Consider the following 24,020-nt stretch of genomic DNA (forward strand, 5'->3'; position numbering starts at 1 on the left):
GTTTCCGTAGTGTAGTGGTTATCACGTTCGCCTAACACGCGAAAGGTCCCCGGTTCGAAACCGGGCGGAAACACCCGCCGAGGAGGCTCGTTTTATTTTCCTCAGGAACCAGAGCGCCGCTCTCGGTTTATTAAAGCCGTTTCACCGGAGTTGTTTTAATTAAAGCGGCGGCGCGGCCCGGCGGGAACATTACACTAAAGCCGGCTTATTCCCCGGTTTCCCGAGCCGCCCCCGGCCGGAACTCGCGTCCCGGAAGCGGCGGCGGCGTCACCGGGACATGGCGGCCTGAAGGCAGCGCTCCCTCCGCCCTCCCCCGCAGGTGCGCGGGGGCCGCCGCGGCCGGGCCGGGCCGGGAGAGCAGCGCCGGGAGGACAGCGGGGAACGCGGGGCCGGGGAGGGCGCTGCGGGCTCCGACCCATCCGGCGGCGGGGCCGGGCCGCGGGGCTGCGGGTCCCGCGCCTCGTTCGCTCTCTCGGCGGCCCCAGAGCCCGGCCCGGTGACCGCCCGGTGCCGGTGCCCGGGGCGGTCCGAGCCGCGGGGCTCGGAGCTCGGGCGCTTCCCCGGGCCCGGTGTGACACGGCGGGACCGCTCAGCGGCTGGGGCCGGCGGAGCACAAAACCTTTGCCCGCCCCCTGTCCTAAAAGCGGCGGCTCCCCGAGTCCGGGAGGATCCTCCATCCCGCTGCTACTCAAACTGCCCTCGGTGATCACGGACACTGACTCTTTTGTAATCATTAACTCCGCCGAGGGCAAAACAAAGTGACAGCTTGCACGTAAATAATTTTTTTTTATTATTTTTGTGCTTTCACAGGTCAGAACAGAGCGGCTGCAGCGCGTTCTCAAAATGCAGTATTCCCATCACTGTGAGCACCTGCTGGAGAGGCTGAACAAGCAGCGAGAGGCCGGATTCCTCTGCGACTGCACTGTGGTCATCGGGGAGTTCCAGTTCAAAGCGCACAGGAACGTGCTCGCCTCCTTCAGCGAGTACTTCGGGGCCTTCTACAGAGACGCGTCCGACAATAATGTTGTCCTGGATCAGACTCAAGTGAAAGCTGATGGCTTCCAAAAGCTCCTGGAATTTATTTATACGGGAAACTTAAACCTTGACAGGTAATTTATGCTGTTAAAGGAGGGAAGGGGGTAGGGAAATAAACTTTGTGGTAAGGCAGAACTGGATTCTTTGTATTAAGTTCTGGAGGAACAGTGGATGTGATGCATATTAACAACTTGAAGTTCATCTGTTTGCGTGTTTTAAAATACTGCATCACGTGGGAGTGCCAAAACAAAGGTGTGTTGTCTGATATTTCACTGGTTGATAGTTCCAGTCTCCCGCTCTTTCTGTCTGGGTTGGAAGGGGTTAAACATCTTGCATGATTACCAGGAGAGGGAAGGACCAGTGTGTTGTTTCTGGAGGTGAATTACAGTAGTCTTTTTTTGCAAAAACACACAGAAACTCTGTACATGGTAGAGAGTAAAGTCTGAGTGATGCATGAGGATAGGCATGATTTCAAAAGATCACATTTGTTAAAATTAGCATGATCTATTACTTAAAATCTCATATTACAGTGCCCAGAAGGAATCATAGAAAAAGTGTTTCCCCCCATTACTGCGTTGAATTTGTGCCTGTTGTGTTGCTCCATGTACAGTGAGGATTCCTTTCAGTGCTTTTCTGTCAGCAAGAGATCATCCCTCACCAGGGAAGTGTGGCTACTTAGAAGTACCTAGTTAAGAGTTTTTACTCCTTTCACAGTGTCTGGTGTCAAATGCAGGCTTAAAACCCCTTTGTTTCTACTGAAGTGTGAAAACTCACGATAATTTAAGTCCAGATGCAGGGTGTTTCTTTAATTAGCTACGAGCATTACCAGCAGTAGAGCAGTGCACAGCCATGTGCTGGAGTTAGTGGTTGGTGCTTTGACAGTTACAAATGAGCAGAAGTGTGCAGCTTTCTTGGAGCCTGGGACTGCAGCAGGAGAGTTTCTGGATTTTTTGAACCCGGTGCTCATATGGTACAAGATGCTGAAACAGTTGTATTCATGTACAGAGAGTAATTGTGCAAGTTACTTATTGTTCAACTGCATTTACTGTGTAATAGAGTGTTAGAATTATGTTGTTTACCATTGATCTCTCTTTAAAGTGCTGTAAATCCATAAATTTGGTGGCACCCATTGATGGTACATGTTGCCACCTTTTCCAGATCAATTTTTTCTAAACCATCAAGGTCTGTGTTGCAGGAACTGCAAAATAGAGTGCAGTGGTTTAAATGAGGACTTCCTTGGTGTTAGTGGTGTCTGTGTGCAGCTGATACAGAATTAAGACTCTTTTCACATTGTTTTATAAAACAAAATTAATATCTGCCTCACAGAATTGGTGAGGTGAATGTGCTGCTGGTGAATTACCTGACACTTTTGCCAGAAGGATTATGGGATGGTAATTTATGCATTTTATTCTCCAGTGTTTTATCTCTTTCTGCTGTGATTTCTGAGCTTTCTGGTTCAATAAGCATCACCACCTTACAAATTGACTTTTAACTTAAAATTCAGCAAAGGCATGTAATGGAAATAAAAATCCTCAGTTCGAGGGTGTGCAGACCCCACTAGACAATGACTTCAGCTCAGGAGGAATAGACATTCTAGAGCCCCGTGTTGCTGCAGCACTGAGAGGTCAGACCTTCCTGTGTGGTCTCAAAGTTATATTTTCTGACACTGTAACTTTTCCGTAGCTGTGTCCCTGCGCGATACAGTCGGTGCAGAACAAATGTTTTCTTTGTCCGGAGTGTTTCACCCAAGCCTTGTTTCCTTGCAGCTGGAATGTTAAAGAGATTCACCAGGCTGCCGACTATCTCAAAGTGGAAGAAGTGGTCACTAAATGCAAGATCAAGATGGAGGACTTTGCTTTTATTGCTAATCCCTCTTCCACAGAGACATCCAGTATCACTGGGAACGTTGAAATGAATCAGCAGACTTGCCTTCTGACTCTCAGAGATTACAATAATCGGGAGAAAGCAGATGCTGCTGCTGCTGCTGCTGCAGAGCTGGTTCAACCCCTGGCAAAGAAAGCAGCTTTGGAAAAGAAATCGCCTCAGCCCAAAAAGCGGAAGAAGAATTTCAGCCCCCCCAAAAGCACAGAGAATAAATCTCTCCCGTATCAGAACGATGTGACCGAGAACACATCCATCGAGATGTTTTTAGATGCAAACAAACTGGCCACCCAGATAACAGAGCAGGCTGCCCAGGGCAGTGATAACTCCGAGCTGCAGTTGGCAGCCGTGGGGGAGAGCGAGACGCTGGCAGTGCAGGATCTGCTGGCCCAGACCATGGCAGCCAAACAGAAACGGGGGAAGCCTCAGCAGAGCTGTGCCCTGAAGGAGCACTGTATGTCCAACATAGCCAGTGACAAGGGCTCTTACCAGCTGGAGAGCTCGGGAGAGGAGCTGGACCAGAAGTACTCCAAAGCCAAGCCAGTGTGCAACACGTGTGGGAAAGTGTTCTCTGAGGCGAGCAGCCTCCGTCGGCACATGAGGATACACAAGGGGGTGAAGCCCTACGTGTGTCACCTGTGTGGGAAGGCATTCACCCAGTGCAATCAGCTGAAAACACATGTAAGAACTCACACAGGTAAGACTTTGGCCTCGTGGGCTGTGGAGACCTGAAATCACACACAGCCTCTGAATGCAGAACTAGAAAGATCTTTGCATTCTCGCTTCTTCCTCCTGAAATTTTGTTTGTTGGGATAGTACTGATATCCTGGTAGCATAAAATGTTTCAGCATTTTTCAGTACAAAATCATAGTTTCTACTTTTAGTAGCTAGAGAGGACTTTATAAGTCTGAGCATCTTGATTTCTGGAGAGACTCAGAAGAGCTGGCTTTAGCTCTGTAGAGTGATGGAGTGCCAAAAGCTACTGTCAGTAGAGCATGAAAATCTTTCTGTACTTGATACCAGAATTCCTCTTGCGTTTTTTTAAACTTCAAAACATAATGCATGTTTGAGAACAAAAGTGGGGAAAAAATGCAATCTCGTTACACATAACTTGTCCTTTAGGGTCTTCGGAAACAAGTAGAGAAGTTGGCTGAATTACTACAGCATTTGGGATTTTATTTAGTAAAAATACAGCTGGAATGTGTGATGTTGCGTTCAGTAACGTTACCAGGGGTTTGTGTCATATCAAGCATCAAAGAAGAATCAGTTAGAAACACTTAAGTATTTTAAAACAACATGTCTGACTTAAAAAGATGATGAACAACAAGTTGCTGGAGCCTGATTGTGAGCAGAATTCAGGGATGGTGCTGGTAGGAATGTCAGCTGTACTTTGTACTTCTGAGGGTATTGTCCTGGGAATTTCTGCATGAGTGGGCAGGGAATTCCATGGTGTTGGTTGCTAGATGGCACATTAGATGTCTAATACTTTTACTTTTGAAGATTTTATGTACACAATATGCTTGTGAGTTGTTGAGTTCGTGGTTTGATTGTGCCCTGCCACAGAATGGCAGAGAAAGGCATTTTTTACTGTCATCTGGGACTGCAGAGTTGCACAAGCCCTTGCAGGAGACTGTTCAGCACTAAGAGAACATGACTAGTCAGAGAAGTACCTGCAGCATTCTGCAGCAGACACTAATAAGAAATTAGTGAGCATTAGACTGTACATTGAAGACTTTCTATGAAATAGATTTGTTAGTTGGGCAGGCAAGAAAAAGCAGATGATTTACTAGTTCATCTTGAATATTTTGAGTGATGAATACACATAACCAGCAAAAAGTCTGAAAACATGGTAGCAGCATTCTCAAAATAATGTGGAGAAAGTGGCACTATTAAAAACATTATTACCTTTTTTTCCCCACAAACATAATGTGTTACAAAATAGTCTTGTTATCCGCTGTGAAGTATTAGAACAGACACCTGAGCTCTGCTCGGGTCATGGATTGCAAAGCTTTCTTAGGTAAATACAGAGAGCACAAGTGTGTTCCTCTTCACCAGGGGAGAAGCCATACAAGTGTGAACTGTGTGACAAGGGCTTTGCTCAGAAGTGCCAGCTGGTGTTCCACAGCCGGATGCATCACGGAGAGGAGAAACCCTACAAATGTGACGTCTGCAACCTGCAGTTCGCAACCTCGAGCAACCTGAAGATTCACGCCAGGTGGGCACGAGGGAGATCCTGCAAATGCTTGTCCTTGAGTCTGCTTAAATAGAATCCTTTACTCCAGTGTGAGCAAGAGTTACACATTCACATAATTTTGGCATTTCTCCCTCTTTTCTCATGGGACTTCTCTCACAGTGCCTAACAGAATAATTCCATGGATGTACTTGCTCATTAGGGAGGAGATTTGTGCTGTATGAATGTTGCAGCCTGTGCACTGGTATCCTTGTGGCAGGGGCACAGGGTTTGTTTTAAACTGCTTGCAGCACCAGGGAGAGAGAGTTCCGTGGTGGGAAGTGACAGAGCAGTTCTCGCTGCTGTCTGTGTGTGGCTTTCAGCATTTTTGGCAGAAGCAGGAATGGTATTCCCTTGTTGGGAATCGTCATCTTGTCTTTCACTAAAATGCAAAGCATGCTGAGTTCCCATGGTGCATGTTACACATGCAGGGCCCGTATTTCAGTTCAGCTGCCGTGGAAATCACGGGTGTGCTGATCCCAGATGGAACAGGCCATGAGTTTCACTCCGCGAGAACTGCAGGCTCAGACCAGACTCAGTTGTTACATCTCTGCTGTATCCCAGACCATTAGCAGAAGGAGCTTTGGGGATGAAGCACTAACTGAGGCAGGTTCCTCAGCAGTGGGTGCTGCTTCCCTTCCCTCCTGGAGGTGACTGGGGTGTTGTTTTGCAGGAAGCACAGCGGGGAGAAGCCGTACGTGTGTGACCGGTGCGGGCAGCGCTTTGCCCAGGCCAGCACCCTCACCTACCACGTCCGGCGCCACACCGGGGAGAAGCCCTACGTGTGTGACAGCTGTGGGAAAGCCTTCGCTGTCTCCAGCTCACTCATCACCCATTCCCGGAAACACACAGGTAAGGGGGGACAGAATCCCAGAGCTGGAAGGGACCTGCAAGGGACGGAGCACAAACAGGCCTGGCCAGGGAGGGCTGGATCCTGCAGAAGGGTTGGAGATGGGTAATGACACAGAATTTACCTCTGGAGTTGTCATCTAGTTCCTTTCTCATGGTTTTTTCCCTCTGATTCCAGTTTAGGGAGCTCTTTCTCCCACTGGACGTTAGCTCCATTTCAGTTTGATTTGTTCTCTGTGTGTATTCTGGTTTATGTATTGAAATAACAGAGTCCTTGTGTTTCCTTTAGGAGAGAAGCCATATATCTGTGGCATTTGTGAAAAGAGTTTTATTTCCTCTGGAGAGCTCAATAAACATTTTCGGTCCCATACAGGTCAGTTTTCGGACAAGCTGCTTCCTGCACTATAAATTATATTCTACCCTTTTGCCTTTAAAATGCACTGTATTGGGCTGTACCTGAAAGTAGCAGATTTTCTTAATTTATGCATCTCTGGGCTAACATAATGTAAAGAAAAAAGTAATTCTTTTTTTTAATTGCCTTTTTCAGAGTAGTATCTTTGCACCAGCGTAGGTGTTGATGTATGATCAAGGCTTTACTTTAAATTTTTAAGGCCTTCTTGCTTTATTTTAAACTGTTATTCTGGAAACAATTTTATTCTGAGTACAGACGCACAGACAAACTAAGAGCTACAAAGTTGTGTTTTAAAATACAACATTGAAATCCATTATCCTGCATCTCTAACTGTATTTTCTTTCAGTGTCAAGATTGTTCTAACTACCAAACCAATATTTTTCAGGTGAAAGACCATTTATCTGTGAAATGTGTGGAAATTCTTACACGGATATAAAAAATCTAAAGAAGCACAAAACGAAAGTTCACGCAGGTGAGTTCTTTGTGCAAAGAAAGGTTAAGGAACTACATCAGCTCTTTTGCCTCCAGTGCTGAATAAATCTTTTTGTTCATGCAGGCCTAAAATTAGAAAATAAAAGATTTTTGGATAATAGCTCTCTTTTAAAGCCAAAAGCAACTGCTTTAGAGATGTTCAGGTATCCAGCCTTGTTCAGGAGTGGCTCTGTACACCTCATCTGTCCATCCTTGTGTATTGGCCATAAATCCCTGCCTCTGTCATATGGAAAGAGGAATAATAGGTGTCTGTGCCCATCTGGACTGGGAGAGAGAGAATGAGAAAGCAAGAGCCATGTGCAGAGACAGATTTGAATTTAGGAAGGCCCCAGTGCAGCAGGAAGCCTGGGGTGAGGGGAGAGCAGCATTAAGTGTGGAGAGGGCCCAGCAGAGCCCAAGGGTGTGAACTGGGAGAGCTGCCAAGGCAGGCCAGCTCTCATGGAGAGACAGAAGGCAGACAGAAGTGCCCCAGCACTGAAATAACAGGCTTTGGAGCGTGATTGAAAGAGGAAGGGTCAGATATCCAGTGTGGTTTAATCTGAGAGCCATCCAAGAGCAGTGTCAGGCTGTGTTCAAACAGGAAGGTAGCGAGGAGCCCATTAACAGAGATTTCAATTAGGAATAGAAAGTCATTTCTCAAGTGACTGGATAAAATCTATAATGCGTCTGGCTGGAATTGTGTTAACAAATATCTTTTTCCAAAGAAGTTTATGGATAAATGATACATTGTACATTGCTACCTTAGTTAGAGAAGGATGCTTGGCTGTGGCTCTGGTTCCGAGATTTTCTGGGGTGGGAAATCTCAAGGAAACTTTCATAACTACATTTTTAAAGGTCCTTTGTTCACTGTGATGTTAAGGATTTGTTATCTCCTGTACCATGCCAAGTAGAGATCAGGTTGGAATGCATCATCCTTCTAGTTGTCACACTACAAGCAGCAGCAGATGTGATTCCTTGTGCTTACACTGTATTTACAGCTTGCTCTGGCTTTCCAGCACATGGAAGCCACTGGTATCCCAGCTGTCCAGGCAGCCTGCAACACACCAAGCGTTGGCTTTGACAGTCAGTTGAGAAGGAATTTGCAGAATTTGCACAGGAACTTTTAAACATCTCTTTTTTTTTTTGTCTTTTCCTCAGGACCTGAAACTCCCCCCGATTCCAATGCACTCGATAATTCTTTCAATGAACAAGAATCCATTCAGAGTCAGAAAAGTCCTTTGTCGGAGTCCATAGATGTGAAGCCCTCTGAGATGTCTTTAGCACTTCCTCTTCCCATTGGGACTGAAGACCACCAGATGCTGCTTCCCGTGACGGGGAGCCAGTCCCCTTCATCAGAAACATTGCTGAGATCTGCTGTGACTGGATACTCAGAACCTCAGTTCATTTTCTTGCAGCAGTTGTACTGACAGAGCAGTAGTTTGGTAGTGAACCTGCAAACGTTTGGTAAGATGCACATGATCAAACAAGCAGTCACGCTCTTTGAATTGGACTTGTTCTTTGTTTTCCCTTTGTGTAAAGACACCTGTAAGGCATTTCCATCATGCAGTGCTGGATTGTGCTAATCTACAATCAGATTTCTATTTGCAATTAACACTGATTTCCAGGAGACGATTCCTTTCCAGCAACACCTGCCTTAAGAATTCTCTGTTACGTATGTTAATGTGTCTTGGAGATCTCCTCCCATGTTTCTGCTGATTTGATGTGTCACAATGTCACTTGAGAACAGATATTTTAAGCCATATTTAATAGTTTAAGAATATTAACCCAGAGATGCAAGGGAAAGTCATAATTTGGCTATATTCATAAGCCTGCACTCCAAGGTGCTGGAATGGTCCATGGGGAAGGTCGGTCAGGGCTCTGCTGAGGTGCTTGCAAAGATTTGCTGCTGGCTGCCAGAAGTGCCATCTGCAGGTGAAGCCTGACCAGAGGGAAAAAAAGGTTTGGGTGTATTTTCCTGACAAGACGAGTAAAGGAAGGTTAATTTCTTTCTGTAGTGTGGCAAGTCAGAGGGTCCTAATGGCATAGTAACTACTGGGTTTTCTTTCCAACAAGTTGCCTTTGTTTGTTTAAGTCAATCCAGCATTGTCATATCTTGTCCCAGATTTATTGTTCACATCCCTAAACTGCCCTGGGTTTGGCACAAACAGCAACAAAAGGAGAGCTGGAACATGCATGTTGTAGATGAGACAAAAAGATGCAGTGACTTAATTTGTGAGGCGTCAACGAGAGCTTCATAATCCTTTTTTTACTGTAGTGCTGCTTCTTGTGCTAGACAGGAGGTCCAGAAGAGGAAATAAATCCTGCCCTTCACTGTGAAAATAGTAAGTGAACACTACATGAGGGGGTATTAAAGACTAATACAGCAGAGCAGATGGATATTCTTCCAGGGAAGATTTTGTTAGTGTGACTAATTTAATTGAAGTTTTTGTGTATTGCTTTAACTATCATGTCACTTGTCCACAGTAAATGCACAAAACTGGTACCTAGCAAGGCCCATATAAAGATATGTTTTATTCCTGGCAACAGATATATTTAAAAAGCAACGTTTTTAGTGTCTTGGTAGGGTCATAAAAGACTAGGTGACCATAGGAGTACTCTCCTACTCTATTTTGCCAGTTTGTGCCATTAGCAATGTAAGCATTATTTAAGTAATCATCAAATAGTAATGAAACAGTGATCATACTGTACCAACAATGCATTTAAAGCTGTACTTTGTTGGTTATTTACTTGGTGCTAGCATTTATTTCCACTGATGCCTTGTGTCCAGACACTGATAAATAGAAGAGCATAGGAGATACCTCTTAACTGATCCTGTTCTACGCGGAGTAATAATTAATATGCACCTTAATTAAACAGACTCATGAAAAATTTCTTGTAGGGTTTCTTTTAAATATTCTGCGAGTGATCCCCTGATTCCTGACCATGACTATAGATTTATTTTTCTCTTCCTATATGTTTGTACTTGTAAAGTAATAGACCTTTTGCTTCTTTGTGTCGACCATCTTAGTATATGCCACGTTTAAAACCTGCTGCTTGATCGTATTTTATGCTTTAATATATGGTAAATTTGCTGATAAAGTCTGCCATGGACAGCAGGAGTACAGCCATGTTCAATGGGAACATCCTTAATTCAGGAATTTCTCATTCTGTCCACTGGAGCTGATTATTGCTGGACTCGCCTGACCTTTAATTTTTTTATCTCTCTGTCCCACAACATTTATGAACAGCTGATGTTCATAACACTAGCAGAAGACAAAGGATGAAGTTCTCTGGTATTTTTTTTCTTGTTTCTTTGGCATTTCCCCTTTTCCTCCCCTCTTTTCTCTTTTAGCTCCTGTTGTTGCTGTAGCCCCTGAGGGATTCCTTAGCCTTGCCATTTAAGACTGAAGAACCCCAAAGATTGGGATCTTTTCTGTGTGTAGCTTGTCCTAAGCTTCCTCTTTACTTTCTCTCTCTGAAAATAGAGCAGAAATCTTGGGACAGATGTAGGCTTAGTCATGAATACTGAGAAAGAAACACCCTATAACTGATAACTTCCATATCTAAACAGGTTTGGAAGACAAACTAACGATATGCTGCTGTTCCCTGAGGAAAAGTAGCTGAAGATAAACATGTCCAGGATAAATGACCATGAGAGAGAACTAGCTCTGGAAAGAAACCTAAAAAATAATTACATTCCTACATAGAAAATGCATTCCATAACAATGTTCGTTTGGACTGGTTTTATATTTCTAAAATTATAGCTTGTTACTGTATTCTTAGATTTCAGACTTTTTTAAAAAATACAGTGCTTAGATTTATACAGGATTTGTTTAGATACTTATAACAGTAACACTTGCTTTATTAGTCATTTAGTTTTCTTTATAGGCAAGAAGATAATCATTATTTTTTACAAGACAACAATTTTAACCTTTCTTAATAGAATACACAGGCTTGTAGTTTTGTCTTGGAGCAATAATGTAGTGACCTGCACTCTTGAGTCCCCATCTGAGAATCTTGATTTTTAGCCTCATTTTTCATGAAGATATCTCAGCTGCTGAGGTATGATCTCTACAAACTGTATTCATTTACTAGAATATAGATTTTAAGTATATATATATATATAAATATATTTGTAGGTGTGTTCAGGCTGTAGGTCTGGACTGTACCTTTTGCCAATAGATGCATGGAAATCAGCTGCACATCTGAAGTCCTAGGCTTAGGGATTCTGGGTTCATTTGGGAGGTACAAGGCTCATAACAGTATTGGTCATTTCTGTAAGGGATTAATATGGGAAAGCATGGAATCTTTGTAGGCAGACGTCTCCTTGCAAAAGGAAAGAAGGAATTTTAATAATTCTGTTAACAGTCATTTAGAGACAAAGACACAAGCTGTTGTTTCAGTCAGTTTTGCACTGAAGTTGGTGCAAGTTTTGCCTGGATAGCTTCTCTGCATCTAGAAATCTCTGAATTGGCTGCTTGGAAATATTTAGGTGAGAATAGCTCCTTGTATGACATTTACTTCCAAATTTGTGCCCATAAGTGGGCACAAAGCATGACAACCTTTCTGATATCGTTTGTTAAAGAGCAATTTTCAAGTACAGACAAGTCCCACATGAAGGATTTCAGGGCTGTGATCCCGGAGAGGCTCAATAAGCCTTGCAGAATTAAGTTCAGATAAGGACTAATAACTGATTTTTTTGGTTAAATTATTTTTAAAGTATGTCATGTATATACAATTTTTCCTCTGTTGTTTGTATATACCTCAACTCTCAATTTTATAATCCCCTGGGAAGGGAGGGGGTTGTACATATTTAGCCTGAAGTGTTTTATGTTAGACTTTAATAAACTTGTTTTGTAATTTTCCCTCACCTTGTGTCTCCTGTTTATGACTGCACCAGTAGCAAGAGGGAAACAGTCAGACATCAACCCTCTCACAGCACCCTGGAACAAGGACCGTGGGGGCCCTTGGAGCACAGAGTGGGCTTTAGGGGACCTGTGCTGTACCACTGCCCAGCTGGATCAGTCATTTTCCTTCCCTTTGAAACTGGGGCAAAGATTCTGCCTTTCAGCAAAGTAGAACAAGTTCTAAAAGCTGGAAGGATGGTTTTCAGAGCAGGACTATGCTTGCTTTAGCTACTAAAATAACTTAGAACATGGCAAAAGATTCTAGCCTGTGTAAATTCTCTCATTCCAAAGAACACAAGATAAATTCTTACAAGATGTCAAGGTTTGGTTTTCAGAGAAAGAAAAGCAATAGCAGTCTCTGGCATAGTTCTCTTTAAGCAATACAGGGTTAGGCACAAATAATTATTTTAGTTTTTAGGAAGCTGTTTATACAGAATTCAGGAATTACTCTGCAACCTTTACTTACAAGAGAATATAAAAGTAAACTGTAACACATGAGCTGGTTTTATGGGTATTGTCAATAATGCAGAGTGCTCTTCTAGGCTGAGCATGTTGCTGTTAAACAAGGGGTCAGAGAGAGTGCAAATATTTCAAACACATACACCAGCACTTTTGAAAGTAGGTGCCATTTATCCTGACACACTTTTTGTATGATATTGTTGCCATCTTAACCACATCACTAAAAATAAAATACTGCTCTTGGAAGAGTTGGTTCCCCATTACCATGGCAGATTAATGAATGTCATTCATACAAGTAAATTAAAGATTAATTTGAAATTAGTCTGAACTTCGTATACCAGACAAAGGAAAGAAAGATATATGGAAAAAATACCTTAATCTGAGTCTTTTAGTGGTGTTTCTGACAAGAAATTCTGTCACCAGTATCTCAGTAGCGAGGCCTCCCTGTAGACTATAGACAGAGTGTAGCCTGCTATGTCCCAGAGCAGCAACACTGGGAAAATACCAATACAGGCTTATCTAATTCTTTAAAAACTTAGAAATGTTCACAGCATGCAGATTCTTCTCAAACAACCACGTCCAGTGTATCCTCAACTTTTGTTCTCATTGCTCCATCCTTCCTGTTTAACAATAGTTAAAATATAAGCTCCCCTCTAAAACAGGGTGTTCACAGTGTGTGTCACATGGACTTTGTGCTCAACACAGTGGCTGCAGGTCAGGAGGGCCCTGTGCAGGTGTGCAGGACAAACATACCTGCTCTGGGCTTACCTCTAAGGCCTATTGTGATATCAGGTGCTTTTTGGAGCAACAGAGCCTGATTCATTTGTGTTTGGGGGTGGAGGCAAGGGACAATGAGGAAAAAAAAGCAATCAAACGGCAGAAAACCTACACACACACCAGCTCTCACAACTGCCTTGGTCATTTCAGCTGGGGAAGGGGTGTCAGTACATCTCCCACTGTGATAATACAGAGTCAGAACAGCAGAAGTTGTGCTGCTGCTTCTCAGCTGTTATTGGTAAAATAACTTCCTTACCTTTTTCTCCTCATGCTTGGATCTCATAGATAGGAGAGCAGGATAATCTATGACTCTGTTTGGTGACTTTTTCTATTTAGGAGCATAAATGGAGTCACTTCTGCAGAGATGAGCATAGTGGATGGAAAAAGGTAACAAGCTGAGTGATTCCCACACTTCTACAAAGTCTGCATTCAAACCCTTAAACAATGTTTAACTACCATTAAATGCAACTCATGTGCAGGAATTGCCACAGGGCTATAATGACAGAAAAGTTTTTAGACAGTTTTCAAGAGATAGGAAGAAATAATGGCACCAGGGTTGGTTGTGGTTCCTATTTATAGTGCAAGAAACAAGTACAGGCTGCAAGTTAATCAAAATTCCATGTATATCCCAGTAAACTCCATTCACTAGCTTTGAAGATCCACCATGATCATGGCTTAATGCTTAAGTTCACTTACTTTGGTTTGAAAATGTCCCTATGGGAAGAAGATCCAAAGGATGCAATTACTAAGTAAAAGGAGAGAGTATATGGAGTAGAATGGTAACAAAAGCTCTCAGCTCCAGCAGGAATCCTGCTCTGCAGCAGGTCTGATTTGCTGCCTGGCAGCCTTGGGTGTCAGCTTTTGTCAGTGTGCTCTGCCTGGGTGTAAACTTTTTCATAGTAATAGACTCTCCATAGACTGGGCATTATTTAGCACTGAATTTGAAGGTCATTTGTTCAATATTTTATCATTTTGCCATTTCAAGCAGTTTTAGATTCCTTTTAGACTTAAACCTGAAGAAACAACATGAAGCAAATCTGACACTGATATAATTTATTTTACTAGAAACCAGACAGGCAAAGCCCAGGCCTGTAGAGTGCTGCCTCACTCACAGATACTCTGAAACAGCTACAAGTCCCAGGCTGGCGTTGGCAGCACTGTCTGCCACGACCCTGTGCCGTGGGGCCCAGTAGTATTCCCTCTGGAGGCCGTGGGACAGCTCTGCCAGCTGAGCTTGCCCGTCCACCTCGTACGGAGCCACGTCTGTGCAGCTGGGACTCAGGCGACCCATCTGAATTAACTCTGAAAATGACTGAAAAATGAAAACAGGAATATGACAGATAAAATTTCTTTTTGACTGCAGTGAAGGCTCTACAACATAACACACAGTAAGTACTCAATCACTTCAGTATGCTGATCTCCACTGTCTCAATCCAGCACCACCAAGTTATAATTATTTTTTTAAAAAAACAGTAAATCAGGTATCTTGTTCACTAATTGCTGTAGTCTACCCAGTGATAGTAAAAACAAATTGGAACAAACAAACAAAACCCAGCCCTCTCGGAGGAGTTCAGAAACAAACACTTACCATACAAGCATCTTCATCAAATGTGTTCCCCCAGATGTATATATAGGAAAGTACCATGTTTGCTTTGATTGCATTTGAAAGAGCTGTAAGTCCTTTGCCACTTATACTGCAGCTTACTACTGACAACCTGACAAACAGAGAAAACAGTTACACAGTGTGCATGCCAGACCATGGAACTCACATCTCTTAGTTAAGAATAAGAGTTTAACTATGATTTATGCTTATTCTATATGTTATTATTATATAATATATATTGAACTTCTATATTTGTCATTAATAATACAATTCTTTAATTGTATCAAGGCCAGTCCTACTATAATATCCTTCTCAGGTTGCCAAAGGCAGTTGGACTATGACTTGCTCTATTTCTCCAGGCTCATGCAGCCAAGGTTGTTCACTCTTGAGTTCCCCGGTGTCAGTGACTTGCTCCATGGTGGCCAGGTCTCATCTCTAGTCTGCTTTGAAGCCCAAGCCTTGGCATTTATCCAGGCTAAGCTTTGATCTTTGTGGAGTGGCAGTTATTTTTATGTTAGCGAACCTGGAAGGCTTTCAGAGGCACCTCAGAGCCGCCACCTCCTCAGTCTACTACTTAAAACTAATGGCTCCAGGTAACACCTTTGATCAGCTTTTACATCCTGCCCGCGAGGGTTTAACGCGGCTGCAAAAGACGCCCTGGTGGAGAGATTACAGCTCTGCTGGGTTCACCCGGAAGCAAACTTAAATAGAGGATCTTCCTAAGTGTTGAAGATCAGAATCAACAAATATAGTGCCTTATCCCTGCGTGGAATCTGATTATCTCAGAATTCTGAAGGCCTGCAGCTCTTGTTTTCGTTTGTGCCCCACAGGGACCTGCTCTTTAAAGATGCAGAAAGAACTGACAGATCTAATTGCCTTCCCCCCACACACCTCTTGGAGCAACTGGAAAAGCTGTGGGAGATCTGAGCAGACCTGGGGCTCACCCCCAGCACCCCAGGATGTCCCACAGGTCTTGGGGCATCTCACCTGGCAGCTTAGGAAAGAAATCCCACCCAGTCTCTCACTCGCAGGTTTCTTTCCCCAAGAAGGAAAAATAGACCAAAACATTTGGAACTTCCTGACTTTCCTATTTTGATCAACATCAAAGCACACAGCTTTGATGCCAGTTCTGCCACCGCCTAGTCCAGGTTCCCCACACCTGCAGTCCCTGGGGAAGCTGTGCAGATACTAACACCTGCAGAGTCCTGTTGTGCACAGTCAAGGCTTCACTCAGGTATGTGGCTCCAACATCTTCTATTCTGTTTGCATTCAGATCCAGGATTACCAGGCTTTGGTTCCGTTTTAGCAGCTCTCCCAAGAATTTTACACCATCGGAGGTTATTTTATTACTGAAAGAGAGATGCACATATTTAAAAAAAAAATAGGTGCTAAGAAAATTAATTTCTGTTAGTCATGGATATGTTACTTAATGACTCTTACCAGCTGAGGTCAAGGTATCTCAGGCTGGAGTTTACATACAGGGCCTCACACAGTCGCTCTACACCAAAGTTTTTCATTTCATGCTTGCTCAAGTGCAGCTCCACGAGAGAAGAGTTGCCCTTCAACATCTTAGCTATATGGACTGTGGTCTCTTCCTACAAACACACACGCAGTTTTACTAAGCTGAACTTTAGGATAAGGCATGGTCTTGCTTCAGTACAAGTGAGATACATAACTAACATTAAGATTCGGTCAACAGTAGTGTTCTATTTTGTATATTGTATAAAAATAGCCATGAAACAACATCTTGTGATAAGGCTGAAGATGGAAAAAAAAAAAAAAGAAAAATACTAGAAATATATTTGCAGATTTAGAGTACTATCTACATCCCTGCAAATATCAGATGCACCAACATTTAGTCATTATGTCTGATCAGTTTTCCTTCCAGTCATTGCTCTTAAAAACCTGAATGTTTGAGTCAGTCTTTGCTAACATTGAAAGTATTTTGTCATGATGCTAATCTATGCTTTCATAAGAGAAAGAATTGGTCAAAGTTTGGACTCAATGATCCTGCTGTTTTTCCCAAACATTAATGATCCTGTGATTTTATGAAAAGGAAACAGGACTGCTGTGGGAAAAAATATGTCCTGTCACTGTAAGACAAAGAAAGTTTGTTCTCAAGTTGGCATGTTTAGTTAACAAAATAACAGTGAGTACTGAGAGTCAAAAATAAGGGAACAACCCAGAGGCCTTGGAAAATAATAGAGTCAAAGGTGGAAACAGTGGCAATAGTCTCTGACATACCCAGACCAGGTCCTTACTGGCCTCTGTTTTCAATAGCAGTAGTTTAAATTGACTTCTAAAACTGTCTTAGTAGAAAAGAAACAACTAAAATCTGTTTAAACTGTTAAATTCACCTTAGGGAACTGAGGACGATCTGGCCTTCGTGCAATCAGGAAAACACTGTTCCTATCACTGACACCTGGGAACTTCTGCCAGGCAGGTGAATCCACCACAGCCCTCACTCTACAGCCACGAGCTGAGCAGCACCAGCCACACAGAGTGAAACATTCAAAGCCCCCAGCCCAGGGAAGGTGGGGGGTTGCTGCAGCGTGTCTTTCTTCTTTAGACTCAGGTACACAGCAGCCTTTTGTGCTTCCCCTCATTTCCTGCTAAACAGCATTTCTCCCTCAGTTTGCTGAGCAATGCTGGAAACTCCATGCTGGAACAGCAGAAGGAATACTTTGTTCTCCAATACCAAGCCCTCTCCATCAGCCCATTATTTAACAAATGTACCAAGAAAGAGATTTTTTAAAATTTAACCTTCTAGTTAAACAGGGGCAGGTGGTGACTGCACAGAAAGAGAAAGAATATTTCTGCAACCACTTGCTTCAGTTTGCAAGAAATTCCAGAGAGCTGTGTAGTTCAGATGTCCATAAATACATCAGCACTGACTTGGCTTATGCTCCTCTCTGAGCTGACACCACAGTCACTCACATACCTCTTGGCTGTACAGTAAGGGACGATTTAGGTTTATTGCTCTGAGGGATTTGTTCTGAGTCAGGGCTGTGGCTATTGCTATCAGACACTTCAGGCCCTGGAAATGAAAACAAGTAAACTCTTTAGAGAAACCTATTTAATGTATAGCTCAAGCTGCCAAATTACCATGACTATTGTTTCTGCCCCCCTGTCCTCTGGAGTACAATAGTCAACTGCTTAGAGACACCTAACAGATTTTCTGACAATACCAATGCCAACTGCCTATGGAAGAGTAGAGTGGAATGAGACTAAATAGTACAAATGACTTGGCAACTCAGAAAATAAAAAGCAAGAATAATGGATCTCAAAGATCCATTTAATTTTTCCATTTAATTGATCCTGTATTTTGGTTTTCCTGATTTATAAAACAAGATCAGCTTATGTGTGTTCCACTAGGTAAATTCAAATTTAGTATCAATCACGTGGTACAGAGAAATGAGACTCTAGAATATGGGTCAATTCGGATTTTTTTTTATTTCCTTCTGGTTTGCTCACTAATTTTTACTTATGCTACTTTCCAATTAGGCTGGTCCACACCCAAAGCCACTTAATTTTAAACCAACTCTCAATCAACTCCCTACCAAGAACACACATACTAAGCTTTTGAATAAATCCTACACTGGCTATACTTTTCTTGTTCATGTATTCATAAGACCTTCACAATTCCTGAGGGGTTATTCCCCCCTCTAGTCTAGGAGCAAATTCTGAATTTCCAGGAAAAAAATTACATGTTTTTAAAAGTGATCCACAGGCCATTCCAACCCTCCTGAGTCTCCCTGTGCACTGTGTTAGAAGTCTCAGTGCCTGACTCCAGGAGGAAGCAGGTCATCCAAGATCAAATTTGGTGCTTTTCTACTCAATTTAGCACTGCTGTGCTTATGTCCTTTATGGATCTGAGAGGAGCAACAGAGCTATGGGATGGGTGACTTTCAGGTGCTATAGCACTGCACACTTCAGAAGGAAAAGATTCTCCAGGGAACAAAAAGTCCATTCTTCAACATGAATTACACAGGATTGGAATAACAGAAATGAGCAGCAGAAACAAACCTCAGAGGATGTGAAAGACAAGCACTTATATCCCCAGGGACACAATGGCTCTAAAATATCATCAGTTCTGACTTCCCAGGTGCTTTGTGCAACGTGCCTTTCCAAGCACACATTGCTGTATTATATATTGTGTCACCTCTGGCTGTCACAAAATGTAAAAATCAATGACAACAGATGGCAATCCCCCCTAATTAAGCTCTACAGGACCCTTGTAATACCCTTGAAAGACTTATGTCATTGCTGATAATTTTACTGGGTTACTCACCAGATCACAGTCTCCAAGATCCAACTTCTGCAAGGTTGAGTTACTTTGCAGCATTGAAGCAAAGAACATCCCACCTTGGTTTCCTATTTTGTTTCCAGTCATTCTCATGTGCACAAGACTTCTATTCCTCTAGATAAAATTAAAAAGAAAAAATCTATTCCTTTAAAACGGCCTGAAAAACAACACTATCCTTTTTTGTGTGTGAATCCTGCTTGTTGTCACACAGAGACAAAACAACCTTTGAGAAGAATTGTGTCAAAGTGACAACACAGATAACTAAGTGATAACTTATCCTGTTGGCTCAGGCTCTTCTCAGTGGCATCAAAGACATGAGAGTCTGCAAGCAAAATTCCAGTATTTGAAAACTTTTGTTTCTCCCAAGTCCACAAATTTCACATGAAGACAATCCAGGCAAATATTTCTGCCTAAATTGGCATCTGAGATGCAAAGTGCATCAAACTAATTTAAACCTGTTAAGCATTGTACAAGCCCAGTGTTGTACAAATCTCCTGCACAGCCTCAGTGTTTTGGAGGTTTGTCAAATTTAGTTGAAATCAGTTCAAGGGTTCAAAGACTGTGGAGGAGGAAGAAAGAGCTCACGTGAGTCTCCTTCACAAAACAACAAATCTTACACACAAGCCTCATTTCCTTGGGAAACCACATCAAAAATAACAACTTTGGTTTTGTGCTGCTGCTGTAAAGCAAAGTTTTGAAAACATGTCTCAGACAGATTGAATCAAGACAAATATTGACATGAAGGTACAGGCAAATTTAATACAATGTTTTTGGGGGAAAAAAAGAAAGGGAAAAACCAGATGGCATTCTATATCCTGTAGCATAGCATTTTTCACACAGAAAAAAAATCGAACTGCAGTAGCTGTGGGTTTTATAGACAATTGTTTTTATAGATAATTAAGTGTTAATGGCAGCACAGTGCAACTTTCACCTGTGTGAAATCTGCTTTCTGAGGTCTGCCTTGGGAAAACAAGGCAGACCTTGTGCTGTATCCCTGTGATACAGCAACATGCTGAATGGAGCAAGGACAGATGCCCCTTTGAGCCAGCTCTGATGTTGGCAGGACAGCCAGTACTGGTCATCAAAAGCAAAAATATCCAACAAGATGCCACTGTCTAAACCTCCCAGACAAACACTCACATGAAGTGCTCCTGCTATCAGCTCTGCCCCACTTGTGCCAACGTCATTAAACATGAGGTTCAGGTACTGCAGAGAGGAGTTCTCCTTAGGAACAAACAGAGCAGGAAACAATGAGAGTTTATTCCAGAGCACACCTGTATTTTTCAGAAAGGGGATACACATACAAAACTCTGTCCTTTGCTGCATTTCAGGCAGCCCCTGACCTGGAAAAGTAGTTAAAGAATGCCAGAGTATGTCAGATAATGAGGGAAAGGCATATGGGGAGTCCTCATGGGGCCTACAGGAACCACCCAGGATCCCATGTGTTCAGCATGACCTAACGAGGCACATGGTCAAGCTCAGGTGCATTTTGTGAATTTAATGGCACCCCCCAAGCTCTAGGAACACAGGCACCGGGTGACAGCTTACCATTTTCCATCTGTATTCCAGTTGTTTACAATGATAAAAAGGCAGCGTTAAAGTTTCCTATGTTTAGGCCTGCAAAAAGGCTAATACAGGTGATAAAGAAGCTAAAACAAAGGCCCTTGACACAACCATTATCCCCTCTGTTGATCTGAACTGTAAGCCTAAAAGCCTTGTAGCTTATTCCACCATTCTTTCCTCGGGACACCCTAGCCAAATATCCAATGGCTTTCTACCAGAAATTAAAAATCTCCACAGAGAATACAACCCAAGATTCTAGCAGGATGGATTGGGGTGTGAAAGTCAAAACCAATGGAATTTTGCCAAACCAGTGCATTCTTGTCTCCAATACACCACATATAAATATTTCCATGGCCAAATAAATTACAAGTTGCTGAAAGATAACCATCACTTTGGCACCTGGAGGAATGTTGCCACGGTCTTTGCTCCAGCATCAGTCAATACATTATAAGCAAGATCCAAACCTGAAAAAGATGAAGAATGAGGAATGTGACAGATGCATACCTACATTTAACTGATCTCTAAACAAAAAGAAACAAAGATGAACTAAGACTGAAATCAAGACTGATCATGTTTTCTTATATTAGCACAGCAATGTTAAACACTCATGGAAAAACCCTACCTTTGACAAATGCAGCGTGGCGTAAGACAGAGGCAAGAACTCCAAGATCATCATCTGTAACTCTCTGCACAGGCACTGGGTGATTATTTCCAGCTATTTTTAATGTGATCCCTTTCGTACATCTACTGCAACATAAAAACGTAAGCACACAAGGAGAAGGAAAATGACACAGAGAAATGAGTTGCCTCTCCAGACAGGAGGTGTGGCCGTGCTTGCCCTCACTGAGGAGCTTGCACATGGTTATACACCTTTGGTAACACCAGCAGATAACATGATTCAAGCTGTCCCTCAGCACTGCCCTTTCTGAAGGCACTGCACAGCTGCAAGAACCACACTTGCACAGGAAGCAGGAATAAGCAAGATGAGGGGAAGGCAGATGGAAATAAAGATTATCCCTGAGGTTACCTCATCATCTTCTTTTTATTTGTTCCCTTTGCTTTATTTACTCCATCCTGCTCTCAGGATCAAAACCTAACACAAACCGTTTTATTTTCTGGTTTTTTTTTCCCCAAAGGAAAATTAACTTTGACCCCAGCAGCATCCACAAGAGAAAGCCCTACCTAGCCACATAATGAGAGAGAATTTGGGTGGTTAATAGCTTGGCAGGATTCAGAGACAGCTCAGGGAAGCATGACCAGCTGGAAGCTAACTGGATGCAGCTGAGGCTTTTTAAACAGGAGCAAGACAAAAGGAAGGGAGTTAGGATGACTAGACACTCGGTTTGGCTTTTTTTAAGGGACAGAAAGGCACCATCCTGTACATTTTTTACCTTTTTTTTTTCTTTCACTGCTTGTAAAGCTGCCCAGAAAGGATATATAGCTACAAACTTCTGCCAAGATGATGTCAAGATGAGTCAAACCAGAACTTCAGCAGTAAATGCTAAATTTGATTTGTGTTTAAGCCTGAAACTGCAGAACTTTCTCATCGTTCAATTCCTCATCCTGCTACCCTGTTTTAGGCTTTCAGAAGTGTCTGAAACACGCTGTTATTGCCTTACATTTCATCATTTTTGTCAGCTTCTTGAAGCACATGAGCAACGAAGGGGTTTTCAGGCTGGCCCGATTTTTGACAGGCCTGCACATAGTGCAGGTGAAGATCTGGGCGAACCGACGTGTGCTGCCGGAAAACAAAACAAAGCGTTACTGCATCGTTATGGCAGCTTAGCAACAGCACCGGGAGCGGGCTTTGTGCTGGGATCTGCATAGCAGTAAAAACGGGCTCGGTCTGCAAAGGGTTACAGCTCTCGGTATGCAGCACTGGGGTAACAGATACAGGCAGGAAAAGCATGAGGGGAAAGCGTGGATTGGTGGGTGTTTCTGACCTGCTGTGGCACAGGAGCTGAGCTAACAGAGGAGTGGTCCCTGCACAGCAGATGAACCCCCAGCCCTGCAGGCCTTACCTGAGCCATGACCTCCTGCTCCTTCTCCCCGCGTCAACCTGCGGGGACCGGCCAAGGGCTGAGTAAATTTGGTAACCAGGCTGCTCCGAGGGGAACAATGTTTGGTAACGGAGCCCGTTTCCAAGGAGGTCCCGGCCCGCAGCCGGAGGGGCGGGCGGGGGTTGCTCTGTGCAGCCCCGGGCCCTGCAGGAGCCCCCCGAGCCCCTGTGGGTGCTCAGACCTGCGGGAAGGGCAGGGGAGGTTCGTCACCTCACCCCCAGAGCATGGAGTTGGTGCTCTGCCCTCCTCCGAGGAGCCTTTGCAGAACCGCTCGTGGTTACACGGATCAGTCCCTACTTCAAAGATGCTTGTGCTGGCCCCTTCCAGCAAATAAATCCCCCCAGCGCCTCCACTACTGCCCATGTGAGCAGGAGGGCGTGGGCTCCACCCACCCGAGGCAGACCCGTGCAGGGGAAATGGAGCCCAGCTTCCCCCAAAAGCTTCCCCCAGGTTTGAGGAACCTCCCTGAAATGAGAGCGCTCACTGTCTGAGCAGCCTGGAGGATTTTTCACACCGCATCTGCTGCTGGCCTTCCCTTTCCCATGCTTTTGTGGGACTATGCACTGTACCTGGGTCCTTCACCAGATTAACCAGTGTCAGGATACTAGATCTGAGTGAAAAGTGCTTTAATAGCATTCCGAGTGCCTCCTTTCCTTGCTACAGTGAGAAGGCAGTTCCACCCAGCACACACCTGAGCCTGGGTTACTCATTATCACTGACATCTCAGCGCTCAGGCAGGGAGGAAAAAGCAAAAATGTGGAAACACTGACCTTTGTGTTGAATCAAAAGATGAAACACTGACTGGAGGAACTGCTGCAGCTTTTTGCACCTTTTTTTTTTTCTGTGTGCACTAGAAAATCAGAGCTGCATTTGCATAGAATCAATATCGCAAACTGAGCAGAGGGCAATTTAAAAATGGATGTGATATTATTAATGCCTTTAACTCTACTGACACTTGCTATTCGTTTGATCATGAACCATTATGCACCCTAAAGCTGTGCTATGATAAGTGTAACAGTATTCATGGACATCCCCATTGTAGGGCTCAGAATACACCTTCCTTTTTATACAATGCAACACTTCTTTAAGAAGGATTTTTTCACTGGTGCAATTTTCTTCTTGAAAGTTACATTCACCAAAGTAGTAATTTATGCAAAAGACTCACTTTCAGATTTCATTCATTTAAATTGCTCTCCCCTGCACTGTGCACACAAAGGAAATGAAGAAGCAGACTAATGTTTCTGCTAAGAAATAAAATTAACCCCATAAGAAATCTTTCCAGCAGAGGAAACAACATGGATTTCTTTGCCAAAATTTTCACCATACTGTGAGGTATAATGTGACATTAATGAGCAGAATATTCTGTGTTCATCCATCAACTGTAATGCAGCTCCACAGCACTTTCTTGGGAGATTTTTTCCTCTAAAAACAAAATCCCAAAGATTACTGCTTAATTGACATAATGTA

General features: G+C 43.3%; 2 protein-coding genes and 1 non-coding gene across 9 annotated transcripts; 2 read left to right on the forward strand and 1 right to left on the reverse strand.

The window, feature by feature from the left end:
• Positions 1 to 73, forward strand: TRNAV-AAC (transfer RNA valine (anticodon AAC)). Its single transcript has one exon. It is a non-coding gene; the product is annotated as a tRNA-Val (tRNA).
• Positions 21 to 11,748, forward strand: MYNN (myoneurin). The gene is made up of 8 exons (XM_051781735.1): positions 21 to 319; positions 811 to 1,109; positions 2,802 to 3,613; positions 4,972 to 5,131; positions 5,820 to 5,998; positions 6,285 to 6,368; positions 6,793 to 6,879; positions 8,037 to 11,748. The coding sequence occupies exons 2-8, from the start codon at positions 844 to 846 to the stop codon at positions 8,303 to 8,305; spliced, it is 1,857 nt and encodes a 618-aa protein (XP_051637695.1). The 5' UTR covers positions 21 to 319; positions 811 to 843; the 3' UTR covers positions 8,306 to 11,748.
• Positions 976 to 22,727, reverse strand: LRRC34 (leucine rich repeat containing 34). Of its 7 annotated transcripts, none has more exons than XR_007903584.1 (11): positions 22,113 to 22,508; positions 21,116 to 21,240; positions 20,893 to 20,957; positions 20,071 to 20,154; positions 18,916 to 19,044; positions 17,566 to 17,661; positions 16,065 to 16,219; positions 15,818 to 15,973; positions 14,610 to 14,736; positions 13,278 to 13,377; positions 976 to 1,071 (listed from the first exon to the last, which is right to left on the reverse strand). XR_007903584.1 is itself a non-coding variant. In XM_051781746.1 (11 exons), the coding sequence occupies exons 1-11, from the start codon at positions 22,521 to 22,523 to the stop codon at positions 14,130 to 14,132; spliced, it is 1,269 nt and encodes a 422-aa protein (XP_051637706.1). In that variant the 5' UTR covers positions 22,524 to 22,727; the 3' UTR covers positions 13,388 to 14,129. The 7 variants fall into 7 exon arrangements, 5 of the variants coding, with proteins under 5 accessions (XP_051637706.1, XP_051637703.1, XP_051637702.1 ...); XR_007903585.1 differs by lacking the exon at positions 976 to 1,071 and adding an exon at positions 12,482 to 12,737; XM_051781746.1 differs by lacking the exons at positions 976 to 1,071; positions 13,278 to 13,377 and adding exons at positions 13,388 to 14,333; positions 22,515 to 22,727 and having other exon boundaries at positions 22,113 to 22,231.
• Between the last annotated feature and the right edge of the window lie 1,293 nt (positions 22,728 to 24,020).

The sequence above is a fragment of the Manacus candei genome, unplaced genomic scaffold, assembly GCF_025592945.1.
Source record: "Manacus candei isolate 608988 ecotype Guabito, Panama unplaced genomic scaffold, ASM2559294v1 h1tg000015l, whole genome shotgun sequence".
NCBI lineage: Eukaryota > Metazoa > Chordata > Aves > Passeriformes > Pipridae > Manacus > Manacus candei.